Source organism: Alosa pseudoharengus, unplaced genomic scaffold (assembly GCF_046254945.1).
Source record: "Alosa pseudoharengus isolate Yale_2024_CS ecotype anadromous, Long Island Sound unplaced genomic scaffold, YU_APseudo_1.1 YU_APseudo_1.1_scf_5, whole genome shotgun sequence".
Lineage (NCBI taxonomy): Eukaryota > Metazoa > Chordata > Actinopteri > Clupeiformes > Clupeidae > Alosa > Alosa pseudoharengus.
Window position 1 is genome coordinate 37,989,895 of NW_027468837.1, and position 27,449 is coordinate 38,017,343.

Genomic DNA, 27,449 nt, shown 5'->3' on the forward strand with positions numbered 1-27,449 from the left:
CAATGGGAGAGACCGTCTGCCAGCAATGGACCTCTGAAGTTCGCCTACAAAAAAGAACCAAAACGGCCATCTTTGCCCATATAAGGAGATCCGGTTGTTAATTGAAGCTAACTACCTATGGCAAGTTGCATTGCAGGTTAGCTCTGGGGTAGCAAAAATCTAAGTGAGCCGCCTTCACGTACCGGAGATCACAGTATCCACTCGAAGGCAGAGGACAAAAGTGTGTTCAGGAAAACGTCTGCATTTCAGACTTTTTCTTCCCCGCTAGAGTTTAACAGGTGCGATAATTCAAAATCCCCATGTTATTTTCCCATAGGAAAAATCGCCAGATACCGGATGTCAAAGATGGCTGCTTTTTTGTAGGCAAACTTCAGAGGTCTATGAGCAACGAGCTTGCTGTTGCCGTGAACAAGGCGGGGGCAAAATAGACAACAAGTCTGTTTTATGCAAATGCTGAGCAATGCGACCAGGTGACTGCCAATCGGTGTGAAGTCGACATGACATTAGTTGCTTAAAAAGTAAACTCGGAAAATTGTATCCAAGATGGCACAACTAACTCATAGATGGCAGTGTTTCTGTATTAACAAGTAAGTTTAGGGTTGTGCCTTTATATTTTGCAAAAGTTAGTGAGAAATAAGCACGATTTAAATCTAAAAAGTCAGGTTTTGTAACCAAAAAATATATCTGAAGCCATGTACAATCTATCTGTCAGCCACCTACGTAGAAATCGGAAACCATCAATCACCTGCAGAGCACAGCCTTGTTTACAACCTTGTTTACAGCCTTGTTTACAGCCTTGTTTACTGCCCACTCAGCGACAGGTTGGTGGAATTGTCCCTGTGTTTTGTGCCTGATGTGACTGTAGGTTTAACATTGCTGAGTGTTCACGGTAGTGACTCAGTCACACAGAGAGCCAGTTGATGCCAAACACACACACAAACATATATATACACACACACACAGAGTGCCAGTTGCTGCCAAACGTGTTGATGGTGTTGGAGTCGGACCGAGGAGTCCCCATTAGGAGCCTCTCGTCAGGAGCAAGGGTGCCTCAGGGGTCATCGCCACGACCGACAGGGAGTGACCGTAGACAACCACACTCTTAAAGATAGTGTGTTGAAAATAACACAACTTGCGATGTTCTTTAACACATCTCTATATCCAGATAGGGACAACACAACTTGCGGTGTTCTTTAACACATCTCTATATCCAGATAGGGACAACACAACTTGTGTTGTTTCTAACAAACTGCTTTTTAGAGTGCAGTGTCACTTATACTATGGACTCCAATAAACACACACACACACACACACAGGGCAGACAGTGCTCTGATGACCGCTTTGTGAGTAGGAATCAGGCATACACAAGCTGTGACGGGAAGCTAACGTGTGTGTGTGTGTGTGTGTGTGAGTGCAGTGGTTGTTTGATTCCTGAGGCTGCAGGAGGTCCTGTGGGCTAGTGAGAGAGAGAGAGAGACTGTTATCTCAGGACATGGTCAGTTGGTCGTGTGTGTGTGTGTGTGTGTGTGTGTGTGTGTGTGTGTGTGTGTGTGTGTGTGTGTGTGTGTGTGTGTGTGTGTGTGTGTGTGTGTGTGTGTGTGTGTGTGTGTGTGTGTGTGTGTGTGTGTGTGTGTGTGTGTGTGTGTGTGTGTGTGTGTGTGTGTGTGTGTGTGCAAGTGATCTGTAGGGAATCCGCTGTCTTTGGAACTGTGTAAAGTGTGTCAACCTCTAAGAGATTGGGAAGGTGCCTAAGCACTATGACATATGTGTTTGCATCCATCCCCCTCTCTCTCTCTCTCTCTCTCTCTCTATGTACCTATCCCTCCTTCCCTCTCTTCCCTCTTATGTCATCATTAGGCCTGGCTTCGTGCTCCACGAGTGGAAAGTAGGGCCTTGTGAAAGGAGGCTGGCTGCCCGTGCTAAAATTAGAGCCTGGCAGATGTAGTTTGCTGAAAAATGGAGTGCCCACCCCTCCCTTTCTCTCTTTCTTTCTTTCTTTCTTTCTTTCTTTCTTTCTTTCTTTCTTTCTTTCTTTCTTTCTTTCTCGCTCTCTCTCTCTTGCTCTCTCTCTCGCTCTCGCTCTCTCTCGCTCTCGCTCTCTCTCTCTCTCTCTCTCTCGCGCTCTGTCTCTCTTGCTATCCCTCTCTCTCCCTCTCTCTCCCTCTCTCTCTCTCTCTCTCTCTCTCTCTCTCTCTCTCTCTCTCTCTCTCTCTTGCGCGCTCTGTCTCTCTCTCTTGCTCTCCCTGTCTCTCCCTCTCTCTCTCTCTCTCTCTCTCTCTCTCTCTCTCTCTCTCTCTCTCTCTCTCTCTCTGCCTGATCGAACATCCCGCCTCTCTCTGACTCAGCAGTCTCTCCACAGGAAACTGGGTCAGGCACGTTCGCTCCTGAGGTCATGCTGTTCCCCAACGGGGGGAGAGGGGAGCAGGGTGGAGAGGGTGGGGGTGGGTGGAGAGGGACTGGTCAGTCTGGGCCAAAGATGGTTGGAGTGTGTGTGTGTGTGTGTGTGTGTGTGTGTGTGTGTGTGTGTGTGTGTGTGTTTTATTCCACCACCTACTCTCTGTCAGCCCCAGATGTCAAAGCAAGAGGTTAAGATGAAGGTGACGCTCTTGCTCGCCAACGCAGACCACCGATGCAGTTTAGAGGAGCGGTCGAAGTGCTCTCGGATGAACGTCCTGAACAGGAAGTAATTGGGAGAGATTGTCAGATGGTGCTGCTCTGAAGTGGTCACCCTGCCCCCCCCCACCCCCACTCTCCGTACTCGCTACTGGGTGAGGCTAACCATTCAGGGCGGCGGCAGGCACCACAGTTAGTCACTTCATTAAAATGTAACTTTGCCCACTGTTGCACCCGCCTCTGTGTGTGTAGAGGTTGTGTGTGCCTGAGGAATTGGAGCACATGTGAGGATGCATGTCAGTGAAGCTTAGAGCCTGCCTGACCTGACACTGGAACATAAGAGTCGACATGGAGCCTGCACAACTCATATACACACACACACACACACACACACACACACACTGACTTACATGCACACACACGCACACACAAAAACAAACACAGAGACAAACACACACACACACAAATGCAGATCTTAGTCTGACCTATCACTGGAATGTAGGAGTTTGCCTTTGCTCAGAAGCACAGAAATGGATTATTGTGTACACACACACACACACACACACACACACACACACACGCCATCAGTAATCACCACCTTTAATTCTCTCAGTCTACAGTTAACAGTTTGGCCTATTAGATTATGGTTAGTAAGACCATCAGTCTATCTCCTTGCCCCCCACCACCACGCACACAGACACACACACACACACACACACACACACACACACACACACACGCACACACGCACACACACACCCTGATAATTTAATGAACTTTAGGGATGAGTGCCATCAGTGCAGAGGGCATTCTGCCACTCAGCAAGGGCAATTCAATCTCCCATCTCCCCTCCCCACCTCCTCGTAACTCACGTGTCTGCACAAACAGCTTTCTACCATCTTCCTCATTATTCAGCACCCTGCGGTAATTATGATTAGCCAGACCAAGCAGAGTCCCCTTGATAATGCAGGTGATGTGTTATCGCTGGTCTCATACAGCATGTAGTGCAGGTGATGTGTTATTGCTGGTCTCATACAGCATGTAGTGCAGGTGATGTGTTATTGCTGGTCTCATACAGCATGTAATGCAGGTGATGTGTTATTGCTGGTCTCATACAGCATGTAGTGCAGGTGGTGTGTTATTGCTGGTATCATACAGCATGTAATGCAGGTGGTGTGTTATTGCTGGTGTCATACAGCATGTAATGCAGGTGGTGTGTTATTGCTGGTATCATACAGCATGTTCTGATGTGGTATTGCTGGTCTCATACAGAATGTTCTGGTGTTTTATTGCTGGTCTCATACAGCATGTAGTGCAGGTGATGTGTTATTGCTGGTCTCATACAGCACGTTCTGAATGACATTGAGGACATGTGCCCCCTAGTGGTCTGTGCTCTCTTCGTTTGAGTGCAAGCGATGTCGGAGTCTCAAGTTTGCTCCGTCAAAGGAAACGCCGTCCTTCATGTCAATCTGAAAGCAACGAGTCCGCACTCACAATAATTAGCTCGGGGAGGGCCGCATCAGCACAAACCAGAGGCACTGGCAGAAGTCCGCCCCCCCCCGATGCCACAACAGAGGCTGGCACCAGTCCACACACGTAGCCGAGAAGAATAACACCAATCTTCCTCCTCCTCTCCTCTTCTCCTGTCCTACTCAGTGCGTGCCAACCCCTACATCGACTGGTGAAGAGGGGGCTTCCATGCCACTTCTCCTCCCCTTCCTCCTCCTCCTCCTCCTCCTCCTCGTTCGTACCTCCCCCATAGATACCTAATGAGGGGGTTACTTGTTTGCTAACTGCAGGGTGCTGCTATCCCAGTGTGAGCTGCAGGCCCTCATCAAGCAAAGCCTGATTAAGCAGCAGTGGGGGCTGATCCCATCACCAGAGGCAGCGCGCAGAGCCACCAAAGAGACCCAAGTGGCAAACAATGCGTCTGAGTGATAGACTACAGAAATATCCTTAATGAAGAGTGTGTGTGTGTGTGTGTGTGTGTGTGTGTGTGTGTATGTGTGTGTGTGTCTTTAGGTGAGTCAGTGGTGTGGTGTGCCTCTGCGGGAGTGACTTCCAGACAGCAAGACAGACATAGGTTTTTGTGTGGTTAGCGGTGCACTTGTGTGAGTGTGTGTGTGTGTGAGAGAGAACAACAATGGGGTGATTGGTGAGAGGAGTGTGTTTGTGTGGTTAGCAGTGCACTTGTGTGAGTGTGTGAGTGTGTGTGTGTGAGAGAGAGAACAACAATGGGGTGATGGGTGAGAGGAGAGTGTTTGTGTGGTTAGCGGTGCACTTGTGTGAGTGTGTGTGTGTGTGTGTGTGTGAGAGAGAACAACAATGGGGTGATGGGTGAGAGGAGTGTGTGTGTGTGTGAGAGAGAACAACAATGGGGTGATGGGTGAGAGGAGTGTGTTTGTGTGGTTAGCGGTGCACTTGTGTGAGTGTGTGTGTGTGTGTGTGTGAGAGAGAACAGCAATGGGGTGATGGGTGAGAGGAGTGTGTTTGTGTCTGTAGGTATGAACACGCAGAGTGCAAAAGGGTGTGGGGGCAGATCAATGCATCAGATCATAGACTGAAGTGAACTCCAGACAGACAGACAGACATAGGTTTTTGTGTGGTTAGCGGTGCTCACACACACACACACACACACACACACACACACACACACACACACACACCTTGACACGCATCGCTTGTGATGCATCACCAAAGAAGAGAACAGAGCAACAATAGAGTAGGTGCAGTTTCATAGTTGTCATTGTAGGAGTGGTTGCCATGGCAGCAGCAGTAGCAGCAGCTGGCGGAGGAGATCTCTTCCTGCCATGTGACCTGGGAGCCCTGATCAGCCAGCGATATGATGAATAGCCCTGATCAGCCAGTGCTGTGATAAAGAGCCCTGATCAGCCAACGATGTGATGAATAGCCCTGATCAGCCAGTGATAATGATGAGGAGCTGAACCCTGATCAGCCAGCGCTGTGATGAATAGCCCTGATCAGCCAGCGATATGATGAGGAGCTGAATCCTGATCAGCCAGCGCTGTGATGAATAGCCCTGATCAGCCAGCGATGTGATGAGGAGCTGAATCCTGATCAGCCAGCGCTGTGATGAATAGCCCTGATCAGCCAGCGCTGTGATGAATAGCCCTGATCAGCCAGCGCTGTGATGAATAGCCCTGATCAGCCAGCGATATGATGAGGAGCTGAATCCTGATCAGCCAGCGCTGTGATGAATAGCCCTGATCAGCCAGCGATGTGATGAGGAGCTGAATCCTGATCAGCCAGCGCTGTGATGAATAGCCCTGATCAGCCAGCGCTGTGATGAATAGCCCTGATCAGCCAGCGCTGTGATGAATAGCCCTGATCAGCCAGCGATATGATGAGGAGCTGAATCCTGATCAGCCAGCGATGTGATGAGGAGCTGAATCCTGATCAGCCAGCGATGTGATGAGGAGCTGAATCCTGATCAGCCAGCGCTGTGATGAATAGCCCTGATCAGCCAGCGCTGTGATGAATAGCCCTGATCAGCCAGCGCTGTGATGAATAGCCCTGATCAGCCAGCGCTGTGATAAAGAGCCCTGATCAGCCAACGATGTGATGAATAGCCCTGATCAGCCAGCGATATGATGAGGAGCTGAATCCTGATCAGCCAGCACTGTGATGAATAGCCCTGATCAGCCAGCGATATGATGAGGAGCTGAATCCTGATCAGCCAGCGATGTGATGAGGAGCTGAATCCTGATCAGCCAGCGATGTGATGAGGAGCTGAATCCTGATCAGCCAGCGCTGTGATGAATAGCCCTGATCAGCCAGCGCTGTGATGAATAGCCCTGATCAGCCAGCGCTGTGATGAGGAGCTGAATCCTGATCAGCCAGCGCTGTGATGAGGAGCTGAATCCTGATCAGCCAGCGCTGTGATGAATAGCCCTGATCAGCCAGCGCTGTGATAAAGAGCCCTGATCAGCCAACGATGTGATGAATAGCCCTGATCAGCCAGCGATATGATGAGGAGCTGAATCCTGATCAGCCAGCGCTGTGATGAATAGCCCTGATCAGCCAGCGATATGATGAGAAGCTGAATCCTGATCAGCCAGCGATGTGATGAGGAGCTGAATCCTGATCAGCCAGCGCTGTGATGAATAGCCCTGATCAGCCAGCGCTGTGATGAATAGCCCTGATCAGCCAGCGCTGTGATGAATAGCCCTGATCAGCCAACGATGTGATGAATAGCCCTGATCAGCCAGCGATGTGATGAGGAGCTGAATCCTGATCAGCCAGCGCTGTGATGAGGAGCTGAATCCTGATCAGCCAGCGCTGTGATGAATAGCCCTGATCAGCCAGCGCTGTGATGAATAGCCCTGATCAGCCAGCGATGTGATGAATAGCTGAATCCTGATCTCCTGTCAGTGCTTTATCTAGGGTGCAATCATGGGACCACCTGCAGGTGCCATTAATCTCCTCACACGCATGTCTTTGGACAGTGTAAGGGAGCTAAAGCACCAGGAAGAATCAGTTGCATGACACATGCTACTGTAGCTAGCATCACACACTTACAACCTTGACCTGGGATTTATTCAACGCCCCCATATCTTTCTTGGGAGGCTTTAATGTAGCTGCAGTTCTATTGTATGCTCCAGCATCACATAATGACCTCTGGTGTTCTGTTGTGCCTGGTTTTGATGGGTGGCTCGTTCCTGGCCATGCCTGTGCCTTCCTTATGAAATCCCCTGCTGGGGAGGCATGCACTGTACAGCTGCGGTCTGCAATTAGCGTGCCGGTCACGGTGGCGGGGTGGCTGCCTGACAGGACGGGGGGCCAGCTGATCTGCGCTAATGGGGATTTGGAGCGGTGCTAATCAGTTAGCACCGCAGCCTGCTGCAGAATGGCTTAGCCACAACAATCAATACTGTCGGCATTAGCTTGGCCAAATCCCCTGTATTCGCCAGGTTCCAGACTAGATTGATGGCCGTAAGTTGACCAAGGCTCTACAGTGATCTAATGACCCTCACGCTTGTTGCGGTGTGGGGAGAGGGAGAGAGAGAGCAGGTGAGGTGGTGATGAGGCTGGGAAGTAATGCCAATTGGTGATTACACCTGGGAAATTTCACTTTAAAGATCTACTACCTTAATGGCTTGCAATTTCATTACACTTTTGGAATTTGCTCAAAAGTAAAACACATATTTCTTTCTAAAAAGTGAACTTAATATTGATGAGTGTGCATGACTTTGTCCTCTCTGAACTCTATTTTCGCTGTTGTGGTGTCTGCAGAGCTGAGTGGCTCTCCTTTGTTGTGTTTTTTGTACTCTGAGTGCAATCTCATCAAAGAAGGAATTGCAATGAGGCCATTCTTGATGAATATTAGCACTTATTTTGCTCCATCAGAGCTCTGGGCACAGACGCTGCCATAACTCTTCAGCCTGGGTAGTGGCCACGGCCCAAAGGTGTGCCTCGATTTCATAAGCTGTAAACTTCTTAAACGATGATGATAAAACGCTTAAAGCGTAAAGCGCTGAATAATTATGTCGTACTTTATTGTCGGCAATGACTAGTCACTCACTCTCCTGGTCCAGCTTTGAGGACAGCACAAGCCATTTCTCCCTGCTGCCACGAAACACTTTTTTCCTGTCAGTATTCTCTGTGGATATTCCATTCTCTTCTTAATATAATCTTCTGGTATGTTCTTTTCTAGATTGCGGTAAATAGTTTGTTTACATCTGGATGTAGTTTTGTGAAAGCAACGTTACATTTTGGTGCATCACTACCCAACAGATTCACACACACACAGGAAAAAGCCACTGGGGTTATCCCGATAATTGACACAAATGAATCACTAGCACCAACAAGTACACACACATAGAACATGCTGATTTGCTTGCTTTTTCTCTCAATATCTCTGTCTCTACCTTTCTCACAGACTCTCTCTCCCTCTCTCTTTATCTCTCTCTCTCTCCCTCTATCACTCCATACCAGTGCTCCGGGGGCCTGTGGTGCTCACTCCATTTCCCCAGTCCTCAGCTCAGGCCTTGGTAAATGACACTTGTATTGGATCCCAGCTGTATTTCTCAAATGAGGCCTTGGAAGCATATTTCTGCCAGAGCAGCTGAAATCGATAAAAGCAATCTCAAACCTAGTAAACATTTCCCGTTGTCACGAGAGATGCCGCCATAGTCAGCCATTTTTTGTTTTCTTTTTGCCTTGTTTATTTGGAGGAATGGATGCCCCCCTCCCTCCCCATGTTGTGTGCCTTTTAGTGATTTGGTGATGGCTGCTATTATTTACAGCATATTTCAAGGCACAATGTCTCCTGTCACAGTCTCAGGTTTGGATACAGTTGCTGTAATTTCACGTAAAAGCCTGCATACAACCACAGTGCTGTCGTCAAAACCACTCCTCGACTTTATTTAAAAAGCACAGCCAGCCCTTGGTTTGTGGCATCTACATTATTGCATTTATTTGGCTGCTTTACTTAACTGCTATGTGGTATATTTTAAGTGGAATGAAAGGCAATATAATTGTTCTCATAGCTGATTGAATGCATGCCCCCTTTATACAGTTTGTATTTGATTCTAGTATTGAGTGAGTGTCTGACAGGGCACTTTTGCCTTTTATCTCAGTGGTAACTGCATTTTTAGTATGTTAAATAAAGGGTTGGTTGGGTGTAAATGGGTAAATGAAAATGCAGTTGTTGTTTTTTTCCAGCTGTGGTAAATGAACAGCATTGCTTCTTTCCAGTTGTTGGAAGACCTATGTTGTAGAAAGGCAGTGTCAAGCAGAAATATAGTTTTATTGTCCCGTTGGTACAGTACAGGCCAGCAATTCATCCCTGTTTAAATCTAGCCAACAGTTGGCCAACGTCCTGTCCTGTCTCCTGTCCTGTCCTGTCCTGTCTCCTGTCCTGTCCTGTCTCCTGTCCTGTCTCCTGTCCTGTCCTGTCTCCTGTCCTGTCTCCTGTCCTGTCTCCTGTTCTGTCCTGTCCTGTCTCCTGTCCTGTCTCCTGTCCTGTCTCCTGTCCTGTCCTGTCCTGTCCTGTCCTGTCTCCTGTCCTGTCTCCTGTCCTGTCTCCTGTCCTGTCTCCTGTCCTGTCCTGTCCTGTCTCATCTTATCAGAAGCTACAATAGGAAAGGAGCTTCGTCTGCTCGGGAATGTTCCCTGTGTTGACGGTGATGACCAGTAGGGGGCGTCTGCCCTGCCTCCATGCTCCGCAGGGTTGCTGTAGCGCTGCTCCGACTGCCGTTGCTGTGGCGACGGGGCAGCCGTGTGTGACGCAGGCAGATGAGGTCTAATGAGGAGGAACACAGAGGGCAGTGTTGAGCTGAGCGCCGAATCCCAAACAGTCACAGAGACATGGCTGCTCACACACACACACACACACACACACACACACACACACACACACATACGCACACAAGCACGCACACACGTACACGCATGTGCACACACACACACACACACACACACACACACATGCACACACACACACACACCTACACACACACTAAGACAGACAGACACACACACCACAAACACATACGCATGCACACACACAGACACACACAGACAGACACACACACACACACCACACACACACACAGGCAGACACACACACCACACACACATATGCATGCACAGACACACACAGACAGACAGACACACACACACCACACACACACACAGGCATACAGACACACCACACACACATATGCATGCACAGACACACACAGACAGACAGACACACACACACCACACACACACACAGGCATACAGACACAGACACATGCAGAGATACACATTCATAACTTTTTATCATGCTCAGATCTAGATATGGGAATAATGGGACACATTGGTTGCTCCTTCATAATGTTTAAATAGATGTGCTGGACTCCCAGGCTAGCCCTGGTCTAAGGCAGCAAGGGGCATGTCTGATTCTGCACACTGCTGTGGATCCTCAGCTATGACGCATGCATTTTGACAACAGTTTGTGGCACATGCCCAGTGTGCTTGGCCCAGTGTGCTCGGCTTGGGCTGGGTCAAGAGTTTAATACTCCCCTCCAAGCTCTAAAGCATGACCATACTGCAAACATGCATCTTTACTGAAGCGGCGTGCTAGCTTCCTCCCTTCTGGGCCTGACCTGTTGTATTGTGCTCTCAGTGAGTAAACAGATGCACTTGCAGCTCTGAATTAGGAGGGACATATCCACTGTAAACATCTTTTAGTTGTTGATTGCAATAGATTTGTGATGGCACCATGCAAATGATAACGGATGGTTCATTGTACAAGATTGTTCTCTGTAGCAAGGAGTCAAATCCAATTTTCCCTTCCCTTGCAGTGGACAGTGAGCTGGACCTCAGTGTGGAGTTTTCAATGCTAAACGTGTTTCTGCTCATTTATACTGTATGCTCATGCTGTGTGTGTTGGCCAAGACACCATGGCAGAATGAGAAAAGCAAGCTCTCATAAACGTCTGTGTAATCGATTAACAGGAGCCTTGCTTGTGCTGTCTCACTTTGAAGAGAAATCCCCTCATTAGTTCACAGTAAACACACCAGAGGTCCTGACTCCTGACGCAGGCGTGTGTGGAAGTGGGAGGTCCTGACGCAGGTGTGTGTGGAAGTGGGGTTTTTAAAATGGTCGTAATGAAGGTTGCGCTGGCTAGCGTTTAACGCCATCAACCCTCAACCCTCCCTGATGCTGGGGCTCATTGCCTTGATGAGGGGGCAGACAACTTAAGCCCTCTCCGACGCCTCCCGTCAGAACCCACAGAGAACCTTCCTCTTTTCTGCAGAAGCTGTCCTTGGTGCGGCCATTATGAATCCATAATGCTGGATCCACTGTGGGCATGTTAATGCTCGGCAGAGACTGCACCGTAACACTTGGGGCGGGGGCGGGGGACGAGGAAAGAGAACAACTGAATAGAAACATTACAGACGTAACCCAAACTTGTCTCACAATTTGCAAATCTGTCAGTTCCCTTGTTTTTTTTCCTTCTCTTCCCTCCTTTTTTCCATCGAGGCAGCCCAGAAAGGAAAGTGAGTTTGCGTAGCGTTCGTGGCGCTGGGGTGGATTTGGGCGAGATGTGAATGTCGGCCTTGTCTGCAGCTGAGTGCCTAAGCAGCGCAGCGTCTGAGCCCGACTGACAGGCTCTTTGGTCTCGATTTGAGGGAACCGTCTGATCCACTAATCTCCTGTAGAACTTCACTTTTATACGTTCAACCATTTTCTGTTCCGCTGCAGTCTCACTCTCTCTCTCTCTTTTTTTTCTTTCTTTCTGTCTTTCTGTCTTTTTCTCTGTTTCTCTTTCTCTCTCCCTCTCTGTCTCCCCATCACATATTCTGGTGGTGTTGCGCATACAGTCTCAGCTAATCCAGCTCAGTTCAACTGTCCATATGTGATGCCCCCCTACATCGCAGGGAAGCTTATAAAAAATCTCTGTCAGGTGGAGGCAGTTTGGGGGAAATTTGCTCTCCAATTATCTCCGTGAGCTGGGATTTTCGTGCAAGGGGACCAACTGCCCCCAACCCCCTCTGAAGCCACTGAGTGCCCGTGAATTATCTGGGTTACTACAAGTCCCATCAGGATAATCAAGTCATGAAGGTCTTATCAACAGTCATGGAGGTGCTTCTACCGTACATCCTTTGTGACTTCTTTTCTGAGCTTGTGCAAGCGAGGGACAGGAAATCCTCTTACTTTGGGGGGGATTATATGGGCAGGTGACATAAACTTCTGAGTTTGTGGAACAGAGAGAGGACGTTTTGTGAGCCACAGTTAGCGAATGAGCAAACAGGATCCGTGCTTTAGTGGTTCCAGATTTGCTGAAGACTAGGCTGCTTACTGTATTCCCAGTCCCAGTGTGGGGTTATGCACTCCTCAGCAGAAAGCCCCAGGAATGAAATATGGCTCCACAAGGCCTCAGGTCTTGTCACAGTCGTTAGCGGGCACCCATTAACAAGCACATGGTGTCATTAGAGAAAGCTCCTCTGAACGTTCTGTTTCTCCTCTGTGGTTGGCTGAGGTGACAAATTTGCCAGAGAAGGTGCCTGGGCACCTTGCACACACTGCAAGGGAATCACACACACGAGTCACGACTCCCACTGGTGTCTAATGCCACTGCAAGGGAATCACATACATGAGTCACTACTCCCACTGCAAGGGAATCACACACATGAGTCACGACTCCCACTGCAAGGGAATCACATACACGAGTCACGACTCCCACTGGTGTCTAATGCAAAGTCCTTTTAGGCAAGTCCCTCCACTCGGCGGCCATATACCAACGTTTTATGGGCACTCATCGGGCACAACCTTTGGGTCGAACTGCGCGTGCGCAAGGCTTCACGACACCAATCTTGCTCCAGCGGCAAGATCACAACACATGATTGGCACGATGTCTTCACAACACACCATATGATTGGCTCAATGTATTCACATCACACCACATGATTGGCTCAATGTATTCACATGTCGACGTTTTCCCGAGGAAGGGGTGGGATATGTGTAGACAACGGCCATATTGGCGTTACAAACTAACCCCATGCATTTCTATGGAGGATTTTTTGAGTGCTGTGTCTCCACATTAGAAAGTCTCTGTCTAATGACACTGCAAGGGAATCCTGCCGAATCACATACATGAGTCTCGACTCCCATAGGTGTCTAATGACACTGCATCTCCACAGTGCAACACTTTTTTTTTTTTTTTTTTTTTTTTTTTTTCTGATTAGGTGCCTAACCAGGCCCTTGTCATGAAAATAGCCTCAGGCAATGGCATGATACTGTAACTACCTCAGACAGCTGTGGGGAAACAAATCAACCCAACCTAATTCTGGTAGAGAGCACTAGGAATGAAAAGTCTGTTGTCATTAACAGATCTCCAAATCTTAAATTAACTGTTCTTATCGACATTTTTGTAAACAATTGTTTTGGCATTGAATGTGTTAGGCCAAGCTATATCCCAAATTGAATTTGAGGCAATGTCAAGACTAAACTGGTGCTCTCAATGAAAGCCCACTTATCTAGTGCATGATCAAGAGGCTTCTCACTCTGAGCAAGGATGTTTATTTCTTAATAGCTCTGTCAGACTGTGATATGTGTCTCTTTTAGGGAAGGACTACTGTGTCAGTTTGCATTAGGCTCTTAGACTGTCAGTGAATGAGTATTTCCAAAGTCAAAGTTTGGAATGTGTTCATTAGTTACACTGTTTCATTCAGTTTGCACAGTTTGTTGGCCATAATATGTCCTGTCCTCACACAATGTGTCCAGAAGCTTTTTATAATATTCTTAACTTCCTGACAACCTTGACTGATCATTAGCAATGATATTTTTAGTTCACACAAGCTGCTAATTTTCCTCTATTTCTGCCCATGGTGTTCCTCTCTCCCTTTGTGAATGTGCACACCCAACTAAAGTATAGTTTAGACAGTCCCCAACTAAGCCATCAATTATGCTTTACTATGCATGTATAAGCTTTTTTGTTCGATGCCTCTTGTGAGGGAAGGAACATTTTTGCAGCATTTTTACAGCATGCATTTCTCTCTTACAGTCAAAAGGATGAGTGATGGTCCCTGAAAGAGTTGCATTGCCACCGTCTTAATGTTTAAATGACTAAGTGCTAATGTGAGCTGATCTGTGTTGCTATGCGTCTTCGATCACAGCTCGGAATCACAGCTCACAACCTGTTTCAGGGATTAAAATACAGCACTGTTCTTGCTAGTTGCTGCAGCCATTACTTAGTTCCCTGCGCCGAGGCATTTCGTTGTGGCCGAGAGGTCTGGGCTTGTTTGTGTCTTGCCAAACCCAGAGGAAGAGCAGTGAAAGTACACAGAGTGGCCTTCTTCAACCCAAGCCAGTCTGCACTCCTGAACTTGAGGCTGATAAATATTGACAATATCTATTATGGTTTGGATACAGCACCAGAACGTGGAGCTAGCAATCCATGGTCGAAGGATGTTTAGTTTTCATTCCTTCACTGACTCAAGACCATTTAGAGTGTAGCCATGAAATGTCTTTGCAGAGTTGGAGTAGTCTATTGATGTAAGATGATGCAGGGTTTGTAAACTGCTAGTCAAAGATGGCATCGGTCAAGACTCTAGAGGAGACGCCTGTATGTCCTCAGCTCTAAAGAGAGAAGATGAGACGGGTCCAAATGTCACAGATGCAAAGCAATCTCCACTCTCAGGTGGATGGCTTCAAAAGCCAGAAGCAAGTAACAAAGAGAAAATAGCTTTCCTAAGCTGTTACCTCAGTGACCATGGAGGAAGCTGTGTAATGGCGAGACCAGGATGACAGCAGACATGTAGTCCTGTCAATTTGTTTGCTTTTCGGCCTCGTGTTACAACCTTGTGTTTCCCCTGTACAACAAAAATGCCATTTAACTGAGCCAGGTGGATGAGAGCTATATTTTATGTCCATATTGCATGTAATTGCATGCCAGGTGGTCTCCACTGACTGTGACACTGTTACCATGTGATACAGTAGAGCCTATGTAAACCACACAGCTTCTCTAGAGTTCGATTTGTGCTATTAATAGTATTCAGCTCATCAATATCTTTAGAGTGTTGTTACTATAGTGTCTTGTGTGTGTGGTCACTTCAGTAATGTGTGAGGAGTGGACATGACCTGGGGCGCACCTGTACAGTATGTCCGTGCCGTATCAGTACAGAGACATCATAACGAGACTGCAGCATATGGCTGGTATTGGCTTGCTGCACTCGTCATATTAAAGGCCTCTAGGTTTCACTTACCAGCAGGCCCTGTCCTCAGTGTTTCCATGGAAACAAATTCTGGTGCTTGTGCAGACTGTATTTTCTCCCGAAGATGTCAAAAACATGTGGCCTAGCCACCCTTCTGACATCATTAGAAGTGAGAAACACTGTACGGTTAAGAAAGCAGTTTGGAAGAGTGTGGGGGCTGTAGAACTACTATTTTATATAAGATGCTATGCTCTCCATGGTTGCTTTGATCCAAGAAGTTCTAACATTAACACCAAAGATTCTAGAGCTCTGTTCTAGAATCTTTCATTAACACCAATGGCATTGTGGAGTCTTTTGCTTGATGACAACTTTGATGAATAGCAACTACTGTACTAGTTTTACCCTGTTAACCACCTACATCACCTGGCTCCACAGTTATGTACTTAATCCTTCCAAGAGGTGTGTACTGTTCATCTAGCATCCCATGGGAGTGCTGTTCTTTCCAGATATACATGGATTCCTTCTCCCAGTCATGTTATACTAATGAAGGAATTTCAGAAGGAATCAGGGCAATTTTCCTGATGAAGGATGATGAAAAAAATTGCTTGCGGAATGGTCAGACTCTTTCTAAGTTCCTGAACATGTTTGCACATATTGTTTTGATGGCTCGTTATAGTTAGTCAACAAAGCATTACTGACACACCCTAGTTAGTTAGTTAACATACCCAAAAGACCATAAAAATAATTATAGGTGAGGTTGTTGGGTATCGGTCAATTAACCCCTAACCAGAGCTCTGACCCCAACCCTAACCACAGCCCCCTGTTACTGGTCCTCACGGTCAGCACGGTGTCAACAGATGGTTTGTTAATTGTTTCTGATGAGCCATCCAGATAGGGTAGGACCGCATGTCTTTTTCCTCCACGTCTCTGGTCTAGTGAGCATGACCGTGAGAGGTTAAGTGGGCAAGTCCAGAGCTGGCAGTCCTCTCCTCTCCTCTCCTGTCCTCTCCTCTCCTCTCCTGTCCTCTCCTCTCCTGTGTATATGGACTTCTTCAGATGCCGTTGGCATCTCTTTGATATTGCACTTTGTTTGGGGGTGAACTGTGTTCGCAGCAGATGGTCTGTCCCAGGGTGGTAGAACTATTTGCATGCCCTGTCTGTCGTCCCATTAGCACTGTTTAAGCAGAGTGTCCAGGTATCTCTTCTGAGTGTGACGAGAAAGGAAAGAGGCAGCCTAGTGAGCACAATAGCATTAGCACTTGAGTTTGTTTTGCACTTCATGGCCCAAAAAGATGCAGGTTTCAATGGTCCATTGGGTCATTCTCTGGGCCGGTGCCTTTTGAAGTGCATATTTCTTCCAAGCTGTCCTGTTGACAATCTTATTGTGTCGTAGTATCATGTTAACAGATGTCTCCCTCTTTTGTTCTGCAGGAAACAAGCTCAACAAGGACCTGAAACGCTACCTGAGCCAGAGGTTTCAAAAGTCTTCCCCGGATCACGAGCTTCAGCAGACGATCCGCGATAACCTGTACCGCCATGCTGTGCCTTGTGAGTACATTGCCAATTCAGTCAGTCTCGCTCCAAATTCCCCCTGTCCACTCTCCTCCTTTGGGTCTCCTCCAAACGTGCACATTTTGTATTTATTTCTTTATTTATTTCTGGTGGGAGACGCCAGTGTTGCTTCCTGCCTTCTCTGGAGCCATGTTAATTCACAGACGCCTTCCTACTTAAAGAGTGCCCTGTCTTTAACATACTTGTGGTCTTGTTGAGAAACGCGGCCACAAGGGTCTCATGGTGGAAACCCGACTCCCACGTTTGAGGTTTCTTTATATGTGAGCTGTCGGTGTATAGACTGGCTCTGGACCAGTGGGTAGAAGAAGGAACGCACGCACGTGTGTGTGTGTGTGTGGGGGGGGGGGGGGGGGGGGTGGAGGGGCTATGGCATATGGCTATGTTGCGATATGCGATATCTGCCCATTGATTGAGTTGGTGGCAGTGAGACTTGTAAGTGAGTGCTCCCACCAAGCGAACACAAACTTTTTAACCATTATGTAATTTGATAGCAGTGGTTGCAAGTTTGCATTGTTTCCTTTTGTGTGAGGAGAGCCAGCTGGCAGTGCATTCTGTCCATTTAAACGCAGAGGTACATGTCTTTTGAAACAGTCCTTTAAACGCAGAGGTACATGTCTTTTGAAACCATCCTTTAAACGCAGAGGTACATGTCTTTTGAAACCATCCTTTAAACGTAGAGGTACATGTCTTTTGAAACCATCCTTTAAACGCAGAGGTACATGTCTTTTGAAACCATCCTTTAAACGCAGAGGTACATGCCTTTTGAAACCGTCCTTTAAACGCAGAAACCATCCTTTAAACATCTTTAGCACCCCCTAACTCGATTTCTTCATCTGATCCCATTGATTATTGATTGGGCTTGGGCTCAGAGGAGCCGGCTGATGAATGAATATTGCCTTCCCTTCCCACCAATCCCCGTAAATCCATTTAATCAGCGAGGTCTTCTGACTTTGCCCATGCCATTTGATTATAGTGATGTGGTCCCGGAGCTTTCCCGATCAATTGACTCTTGAGGCCATCCTCGTAATCAATATGGGAGGCCATCCTCGTAATCAATAGGGGAAGTGATTTAACATGTATGTCTTGCCTGACATTCTTCTAACAGCCAGGCCTTCCTTTATAATAAAGAGTGAATGGATGGACTAACCTAGTCCAATTCCATATCTATTGACACTATTTTATATATGATGTATATAGATATCCTGTATTGTTATTGGAAGTGCCGTATAGAGATCCCAGTGCAAGCCACCAGAGTGATGAGGTCTGTAACCACATACTCTGGATCCTCTTTCAAAACATCTCCTCTCACATACCACATGGTGGAAGTGGTGCATGTTTGTACTCTGTGAGGAGTTGTGTGCCAGCACTGAATCCAGGGTTTCCTCTTTGCCACTTCAGCGTATTTGGAGACCCATGGCATGCTATGGCCTCATTGGCTAGGACTTATTGAGTACGTAAGGTAAATAGGTATCTGTGGTTAATGCCCATAGGACCCTTTAGTACTCCCCACAGTTTAGCTTAGAGTTAGCTTTAGTGGAGCCCAATAGACAGATGGTCTGGATTAGCGCACTCCTTACATTGAATTAGAAACCCCTGATCTACTTATAGTTTGATTGTGTTGCAACATAAAGAAGAATGCATTAAGTATAGCCCCTTATGTTGCTGAATGCTGAAGTTGCACCGTCCAGCTTTGAAGCCTTGTTGAAGTGTCTATTTTAAGCTCCTGTGATGTGTAGGGATATAGCTTGGACTCTTGCAGTACCTAGAGTATAGAATTGTTTGGAATGTTTTGTCTGTTGCTTTGCTGAAATCCTTACCTTGTTTTCGGAACACTGTCCACGTAGGAACATGTCAGTTGTGTCCGTTCTTGAGAACATGTCAGTTGTGTCAGTTCTAGGACACCATCCTCTTGAGAACATGTCAGTTGTGTCCGTTCTAGGACACCATCCTCTTGAGAACATGTCAGTTATGTCCGTTCTAGGACACCATCCTCTTGAGAACATGTCAGTTGTGTCCGTTCTTGAGAACATGTCAGTTGTGTCCGTTCTAGGACACCATCCTCTTGAGAACATGTCAGTTGTGTCCGTTCTTGAGAACATGTCAGTTGTGTCCGTTCTAGGACACCATCCTCTTGAGAACATGTCAGTTGTGTCCGTTCTTGAGAACATGTCAGTTGTGTCCGTTCTAGGCTGGATTGTCCATCATGTTCTCTCTCAGTCGGCAGAAGAATGGCTCTACCATATATCTGATATTATCAGCAGAAGAATGGCTCTACCATATATCTGATATTATCGGCAGAAGAATGGCTCTACCATATATCTGATATTATTGTGACGCAATGAGCAAACCCATCTCATATAATTGTTAATGATTGTTGTTCTCTATTGCCTAAATGCCTGAATTTGTTTCATGTCTCAAGAATTGTGCTTTTTTATTTCAGTGGTGCTTTTGAAACTTGGTCTTATTTTTGCTCATATTGGTCTCACTCCCACACAGTTATTTGATGTTTGCAATCCGTCTGTTATCGATCGTTTCTTGTAAAATCACTTTACATTTTTCAAGTGCTCTCCCAGACCTGCACTGAAATGACCTCTGTATTGCCATAACAGGGCTGAATACCATCTGGCTAGGTGCAGTTGTCATTAGGAGTGCACAGAACAGCCGTGTATACTCGTAGTACTCTGCTAATAATTTAGATATATCTATCTAACCTACAACTATCATAGTTTGCTTATTAGCTTCTTATCTCTCTCTGAAAAAAGACTGTACGTTGAAATGAGTTGCATTCTTTTTGCCATTGTGTGCACTCTTTTAGGAGGAATTAAGCCTATTAAGTCAGTTTCTTTTGAGTCGCTTTTTTTTTCTTTGTCTATTTGCAGGATTTCTGTGAGTTGAGATTATTTGTGTGTGTGTGTGTTTGTGTGGAAGGGAGCATTTAGTGAGACTGACTAGCGGAATGCAGTGATGTGCAGCACACGTCTTTTGTTAAGGTCAACAACTGACCATGGGTGGGGCTTTTAGCCAGCGTGCAAACACTGATTGATCAGATTACGTGTGGGCCGCATAGACAGAAAGCAGCTGGACGGAACAGATGGATATGTATGGGGTGTGTGTGTGGTGTGTGTGTGTGTGTGTGGGGGCGGGGGGCGGGGGGTGGGAGTGGTGGTTTCTGGCATTATGACCAGGAGGAGAGGCTGTCCGAGGCCCCTCAGTGAGGGGGGCGAGGCTGGACGCTTAACCCCCCTGACCCCTGGGTCATCACTTTCACACATCATCACACATGTGCTGGCATCCACAGAAAGCAGCGTTAGTGTCTGGACATACCTCAGAAAATGATGTGTTGTGAGTCAGCCATCAGTGGTTTCCTTTTTTAGCAAGGTGATGCAAGGGACTTTTTAATGGTAGTATGCATTAATAGTAGTGTTATCTTAATGAAACTTTTTAATCATAGTATGCATTAATAGTAGTGTTATCGTAATGACACTTTTTAATCGCAGTATGCATTAATAGTAGTGTTATCTTAATGACACATTTGTGCAACAAACCTCTTGCCATTTTGTGGTGTCCAATATGTGTGTGATTGAACGCTGCTACCCAAAGAAAAAAGAATACTTCTTCAGCTTATATGGTCACTAAATCAGTTTGGTCGTCTCCGCTCAGCGATTTTGCAGCGAATCCCAGATTTCCCCATCATGATTTCCCCACCCGCTGGCTGACCGTCTAACACAGAACATGAGCGGAGTGAGCGGGAAGGACTGAACCAGTGCAGCGCAGCCCCTCCTCCTGTGTGTGTGTGTGTGTGTGTGTGTGTGTGTGTGTGTGTGTGTGTGTGTGTGTGTGTGTGTGTGAGGGGAGGGGAGGGGAGGCGGGGGTCAGCTAGTGCTTATTCATGAGTGTGTGTATGTCTGCAGCTGCCACTTTGTTCTCCAGTGGCCTGACCAGTGGCTCGCCCTGCCAGGTGGCCGAGGAGAGAGAGAGGGAGAGGAGAGGGAGAGGGAGAGAGGGAAAGGGAGAGAGAGAGAGACTGATGTGTCAGAGCTCAGAGGTGTCCGTGAGGACATGGGACTGAACTCACGCTCACTGCCTTTTGGGGCTTGTTGGGTGTCACGGTTATTTCCATGCTATTCCATGCTCCATTCAAAACTGAACATTGTTGTAATGGTTCTTACATTGTAAATGAACATTCATATGGCTACATTGGCCATTTAGCAAGCATTGGAGGAGCACCCCCAAACTGACTCCATGGTCTCTGAATGATGACCAAATCTCAGACAGATGGCTCTGCGCTGACAAATGGCGCGCTGTCTCTTTAAGAGCAATCAGGCAGATGTGGGCTTTCTGTGTGGATGGGAAGGACGGGTGTAGCGCTGAATGGTGGTGGTGGGGGGACAAGATGGTGGCTACTAATGTGCCCTCATCAATAGGGTAGTGGGGATGTAAACATGGCAGTGAAGCAAAGCCACACCCCCCCCCCCCCCCCCCACACCCCAACCCCCCGCATCTTCCTGTCTCTGTGTAAGCGGAGTGTCCGTCAGCTGCAGGAAGTGACACTGCCACCTCGATCGCCTCGCTACCTGCCCAGCCACCGCCACGGCCACCGCCACGTCCACGGCTACAGCTGCTCAGTGTTAAGCAGCGCGGGGAAGGATCCGTGGTCATGATATTACGTGCCGGGTCCCCTCCATCCCCCCAACATCCTCTCTATTCTCTCTTATTATCCCTGTTAGTCTGACGCGCACGCACGCACACACACACACGCACACGCACACACACACACACGCACACACACGCACACACACACACACACACACACAAAAAAGACACTGCTGCTCTCACAGCCCACAGACATAAATAAAACCTTTTTCTTAGCGTCCCTCCATAGAACGTGCATGTGTGTGTGTGTGTGTGTGTGTGTGTGTGCTAGAATTGTAGTTCTGCATGTGCCACACTATACCTCACTCCACATCTTTCTTTGTCTCTCTCTCTCTCTCTCTCTCGCTCTCTCTCTCTCTTTCTCATGTACCTCTGTTTTCTCTTTGGCTGCCTTGTCTATGTGAACACAGCTCAGGGTGTGAAGCAGCTTTTGACTGCCAACACACACACACACACATGTACACAGAGCGAGTTAGGATTAGCACCACGCTGCTTGCTGTTTGCACTTCCTCTGCATCCAGGCAAGTAGGCGTTCTATATTCCTGCTTTGACCCCCCCCATCACCCCCCCCCTCCCTCCCTTCCCGCCTATTCCTGCAGACGCGAGCCCCTGCTCCGCTGCCGTACGGAGTGTCGTGGAGGGGAAGTGTGTTGTGCGGGCTTTGGTGAGCACATGGTCAGTGGTGTGCGCTGGCCATATAGAGGTATGTAGGCTAAGGGGACGGTTTGGGGGTGGGGGTTGGAGTGGGGGCAGGGTGGAGCTTGCAGTAGGGGGTTGGGCTGAAGAGGAGGAGGAGGAGGAGGAGCGGGGGTTAAAGGGGAGCAGCATTGCACATCTAGCCACATCAGGCAACGATCAGGACAGATGGCTAACTGGTTGGGGCACTTTTTTTCTCCTCCTAATTCATCTTAAGGGCATTGTCCACCAAGCCACAGGGGCAGAGACCTCGGCACTGCCACAATGTGCCAGTCTGTTTTAGCCAGGAGAGTCAGAAGGCTGTGTGTGTGTGTGTGTGTGTGTGTGTCTATGTGTGCACGCACGTGTATGTGTCTGTCTGTGTCTGTGTGTGTCTGTGTATCTGTGTGTCTGTGTGTGCACGCGCACGTGTGTGTGTGCGCATGTGAGTGTCTGTGTGTGTGTGTGTGTGTCTGTGTGTGTGTGTGTATATGCAGAGGTCATGATCCACCCATCCAACTGTGACTGGGTCCAGATGGCAGTGGCACTGGGCAGTGTGGGCCTGACGGAACCCTTACTGGACCGTGCTGACGGAACCCTCTGACTGGACAGTGCTGACGGAACCCTGACTGGACAGTGCTGACGGAACCCGGACTGGACAGTGTTTGCCCCCCTCTCTCAGCATGTCTCATGCCGTCACTCCACCTGACGTCCCGTCACACCCCCCACCGCACCACACACACACCCCACCGCACCATACACACACACACACACACACACACACACACACACCCCACCGCACCACACACACACACACACCCCACCGCACCACACACACACCCCACCCCACCGCACCACACACACACACACACACACACACACACACACCCCACCGCACCACACACACACACACACACACCCCACCGCACCACACACACCCCACCGCACCACACACACACACACACCCCACCGCACCTCATGGTCAGCGCTCCTTTACCTGTCGTCCACTGAGGGAGCCCACTGGGATGTTTAGTTTGCCCTCCCCATTTCTCCATCCCTTCCCTTTCCTCTCCTCTCCTCTCTTTTTCATCTCTCTCTCTCCCTCTCTCTGTCTGTCTCTCCCTCTCTCTGTCTCTCCCTCCCTCTCTCTGTCTCTCCCTCTCTCTATATATTCCTCTCTATATTTCTCTCTTTCCTTCTCTCTCTCTTTCTCTGGTCTTTCTCTGGTCTGTTCATTTGCAGATGTGCGCGTCCACATTGCATCATCCAAACAGTCTCCTGCTCCTGGCTGTCGTGTCGGCGCTCCCCCTGCTCGTTCGATCGCTTGTGCCGCTGCCACTGGGTGAAGTCATGTGAGCAGATATGCGTAGCGTAGCCTAGCGTAACCTAGCGTGACATAGCGTAGCGTAGCTCTGCTCACGGCTGCCTGTTCACACGCAGGGCACAGACATCAGGGACAAAGCATTGGGCTCTGTGTCTGTGACACACACACACACTCACACACACACTCACACACACACACACACACACACACACACTCTCACTTTCTACCTCTTTTAGTATGACTGTGTATTATGTGTGGTCTATTTTTTCTGTTATTGGAAATGAAGTCAGTGGCTGCATTGTCTGTGTGTGTGTGTGTGTGTGTGTGTGTGTGTGTGTGTGTGTGTGTGTGTGTGTGTGGTCCGATTGTGTCCTGTCTTGCAGTAATTGTTAGTAACACAATCTTGCCTTGTCCGTTCTCTCTGGATGTGGCAGCAGCTGGAAGTCTGTTAATAGGGAACATGTGCTCGCTAACGCTGCTGCATGTGGACAGCATGTCAGTCTGCAGTCGGACTGGAACGCCATTGATCTTTTAGCGCCAGCACTCCCAGACACGATGCTTATCAGCCATGATCGTGTTCCACGACTACACTCATCGGCACAGACACGAGGGGGGTGATGCAGCATGCCAGTGATCTGGTCAGAAAACCCTGGGATGCTGTGACGTCCTGTATCTTTTAAGGTTGAGTACTGTTGTTGTGTTGTGTTTTCTTATTTGAAAGAAAACTCACTTCTCCTTACTGGTAGAGCATGCTGAGACTAAAACAGTATTTATGCATTAGAGATAAAATGTTGAAAATACTGAGAATGTATGCAAATATTAAATAATAATCTCTAGACTCTATATAAAGGACCCCCCCGAATGGACTGCTTGCCGTCTCTTCCATGCTTGCACAGAGGAAGAGACAGAATTTTCCACTCAATGTAAAGTAAGATATTGTGTCCCAAGGTGAGGTCTAGATTCAAGGCAGATATCCTCTGCTGAGTGTGAAATGATTCATCTCTCATCTCCCTGAAATAGCCGCTCTCCCGGCCTCACAGGCTGATGGGACAGCGTCTGGAGCGTCCAGAAAGCACCTCTTGTCCTATTTCTGTGGAGTTTAAATTTTTAAAGATTACTCCACGGTTTGGGGTGGAGGACCCGCGGACCGGAAACATGCCAGTGACATGCGTTGATTGATGGAGGTTGGATTTCATGGGGCAACTGTTGGGAGAGCAGATTTCATCAGGCAACTGTTAGCAAAGCAGATTGCATGGGGCAACTGTAGGAGAGCAGATTGCATGGGGCAACTGTAGGAGCAGATTGCATGGGGCAACTGTAGGAGCAGATTGCATGGGGCAACTGTAGGAGCAGATTATATGGGGCAACTGTGGGAGGTCAAAACTGACCTTTTGGTCCCTAGCCAATCCATGGTAGAGTCCATGCAGTGGTGTTTGGGTAATCCATGGTGGAGTCCATGCCAGTGGTGTTTTGAATACTGACTTGACCACTTGCACATGCAGTAGTTTTTACATCACCTGGAAATTCTTTATTTGAGACCCCCGAAATGGAAAAAAACAAAAACAAATAAAAAATAGCGCCTTTTAAAAGAAACGTTGTTAATATTGTTGGATAAAAATGGGTCGACATGCGTAAACCCTAAAGGACCATGTCACCTACACATCTTTGTTTTGTGGGTCAGACATGAATTGTGTTGCTATGGAATGATGGGCTTCTTCCCTGGTCATCTTTAATTGATGTGCTTGTAGCTTAACTGTATTGATGGAGTTGCTGCGTGTGCGTGTGTGTGTGTGTGTGTGTGTGTGTGTGTGTGTGTGTGTGTGTGTGTGTGTGTGTGCAAGGGGGGGGGTGAAGTCTGAAAGTGCCCCTGACCCCCTTATTCCACTCTGTCAGTAGACAAATGCACTCACCCCTCATGCGGTTAAAAGAAAACAATGGCTGAAGCCCACAAGTGCCTCTCCTTGCTCCTCCCTCTCACCCACAACCCAGTCCAGCCCAGCTGTGTGTTGCCCTGCACAACACAACACAACACAACACAACACAACACAACACAACACAACACAACACAACACAACACAACACAACACAACACAACACAACACAACACAACACAACACAACACAACACAACACAACACAACACAACACAACACAACACAACACAACACAACACAACACAACACAACACAACACAACACAACACAACACAACACAACACAACACAACACAACACAACACAACACAACACAACACAACACAACACAACACAACACAACACAACACAACACAACACAACACAACACAACACAACACAACACAACACAACACAACACAACACAACACAACACAACACAACACAACACAACACAACACTTGAAGAGTGTTGATTGCCAGGGTCACATGATGTGCAAGAATGGGGTTTATGTGGCCGCCTTATTTGCCAGAGGGAGCGTGTGTGTGAGAGAGAGAGAGCAAGGGGAGAGAGAGGGGTGGGGGAGATAGAGGTGGGGGTTGTGAAAGAGAAAGGAGGGGGAGGGAGTGAGGCTGAGTGAGTGAGCAAGTAAGAGAGCGATAGAGAGAGAGAGAGAGAGAGTGTGTGTAACTGAGCAGAGGTGGGCGGGTGCATGTGGGTGATTGTGGGGCTAGAGATGTGCGCCTCAGACAGCAGGCTGTGTGTGGATAGCTCAGCTCACATTGTGCTTAGCCTCTAACGCTGGGCACAAGCGCTCGTCTGCCGTGCCGCTCTTTTTAATCAAGAAGGAGGAAGAGAAGAGGAAGAGAAGAGGAGGAGTAGAAAGAAAGAGAAGAAGAGGAAGGAGGGGGAAAGACGGAGGGAGAGACTGTCCAGCGCCCACACAGACGCCTGTGTCTGATGCACTCACGGGGGGAGACAGCGCTGTGATTCTGTTTTTTTTTTTCCTTCCCCTCTCCTCTCTTCTCCTTTTCTTTCTGCCCGCCTGCCTGCCGGGATTCTGTCCATCACTGAGATTTATTGTTTTTTTCGCGCTCTCTGGTGTTTGTTCTCCTCGAGCTGGACTAAGGCGGTGGACAACACACACACACACAGCGCTGAGGTATTTACTGAGCATTTGCCTCCTGTTTGAGAAGGATGCTGTGGCTTCCGGGGTTTATGGTGGGGGTAGGGAACAAGGGATGTGAGATGGGGAAAGAGAGAGAGAGAGAGAGAGAGAGAGAGGGATGGGGAGGAGAGAATTGCACGCTACACTGAGAGGCTGGTGGATGTTAGAATGTCTTATGATAAGGTAGCGTGGTATGGTAGGATTAATGATGTTGCTCTGCAAAGATTGTATTTTGTAGGTGCGTACGTGTGTGGAGTGTGTGTGTGTGCGCGAGTGCTCTGCTGCCGTGTGTGTGTGTGTGTGTGTGTGTGTGAGAGAGTGTATGCATGTCTGGTCGTCTGGTTGCGATGGCAGATAAAGGCTGAATTGAGCAGTGATTTGTTGACACGTCGGAGGGCATTAGTGCTGCCATAGCTGGCAGTCGTTTAGGGGCTGGGTGGCTGAGTGGAAAGGTTTTGAGGATGTCCGTGTGTTCCCCACCCTTCAGGCTCTCTCTTTCTGTCTGTCTGTCTCTCTCTCTTTCTTTCTTCCCCCCTTTCTCTCCGTCCGTCTCTCCGCTAGCCCCTGGCTGCGTGCAGCCCTCAGTAAATGGCTAGTTTTAGCGCTCGTCCGTCAGCTCCCCTCTCGTGAATGTGCTTTTGGCTGGGAGGAGGAAGACGGTGCGTCTGTGTGTCTGCTGGGAGGAGGAAGACGGTGCATCTGTGTGTCTGCCGCTGCATTTGAAGCAACATTTCTGGCCAATTGAGCGTTCATCCCCCCCTCTGCACTCTCTCCAGCCATTTTTTTTATTCATTCATTGTTTGAAGAATTTTTTGTTGTTTTGTCTGTTTTGTCATCATCTGTCCATCTATGTGTCTCCACCCTA

At 48.1% G+C, this 27,449-nt stretch overlaps 1 protein-coding gene across 6 annotated transcripts in view; it reads left to right on the forward strand.

Moving 5' to 3' along the window:
- magi1b (membrane associated guanylate kinase, WW and PDZ domain containing 1b) overlaps positions 1–27,449 on the forward strand; it is a 132,508-nt gene that overhangs the window by 42,597 nt on the left and 62,462 nt on the right. For all 6 annotated transcript variants that reach the window (XM_076268852.1, XM_076268854.1, XM_076268853.1 and 3 more), the window contains exon 2: positions 16,713–16,829. In XM_076268852.1, coding sequence (XP_076124967.1) covers positions 16,713–16,829 — 117 coding nt within the window. The remainder of the gene's footprint in view (positions 1–16,712; positions 16,830–27,449) is intronic.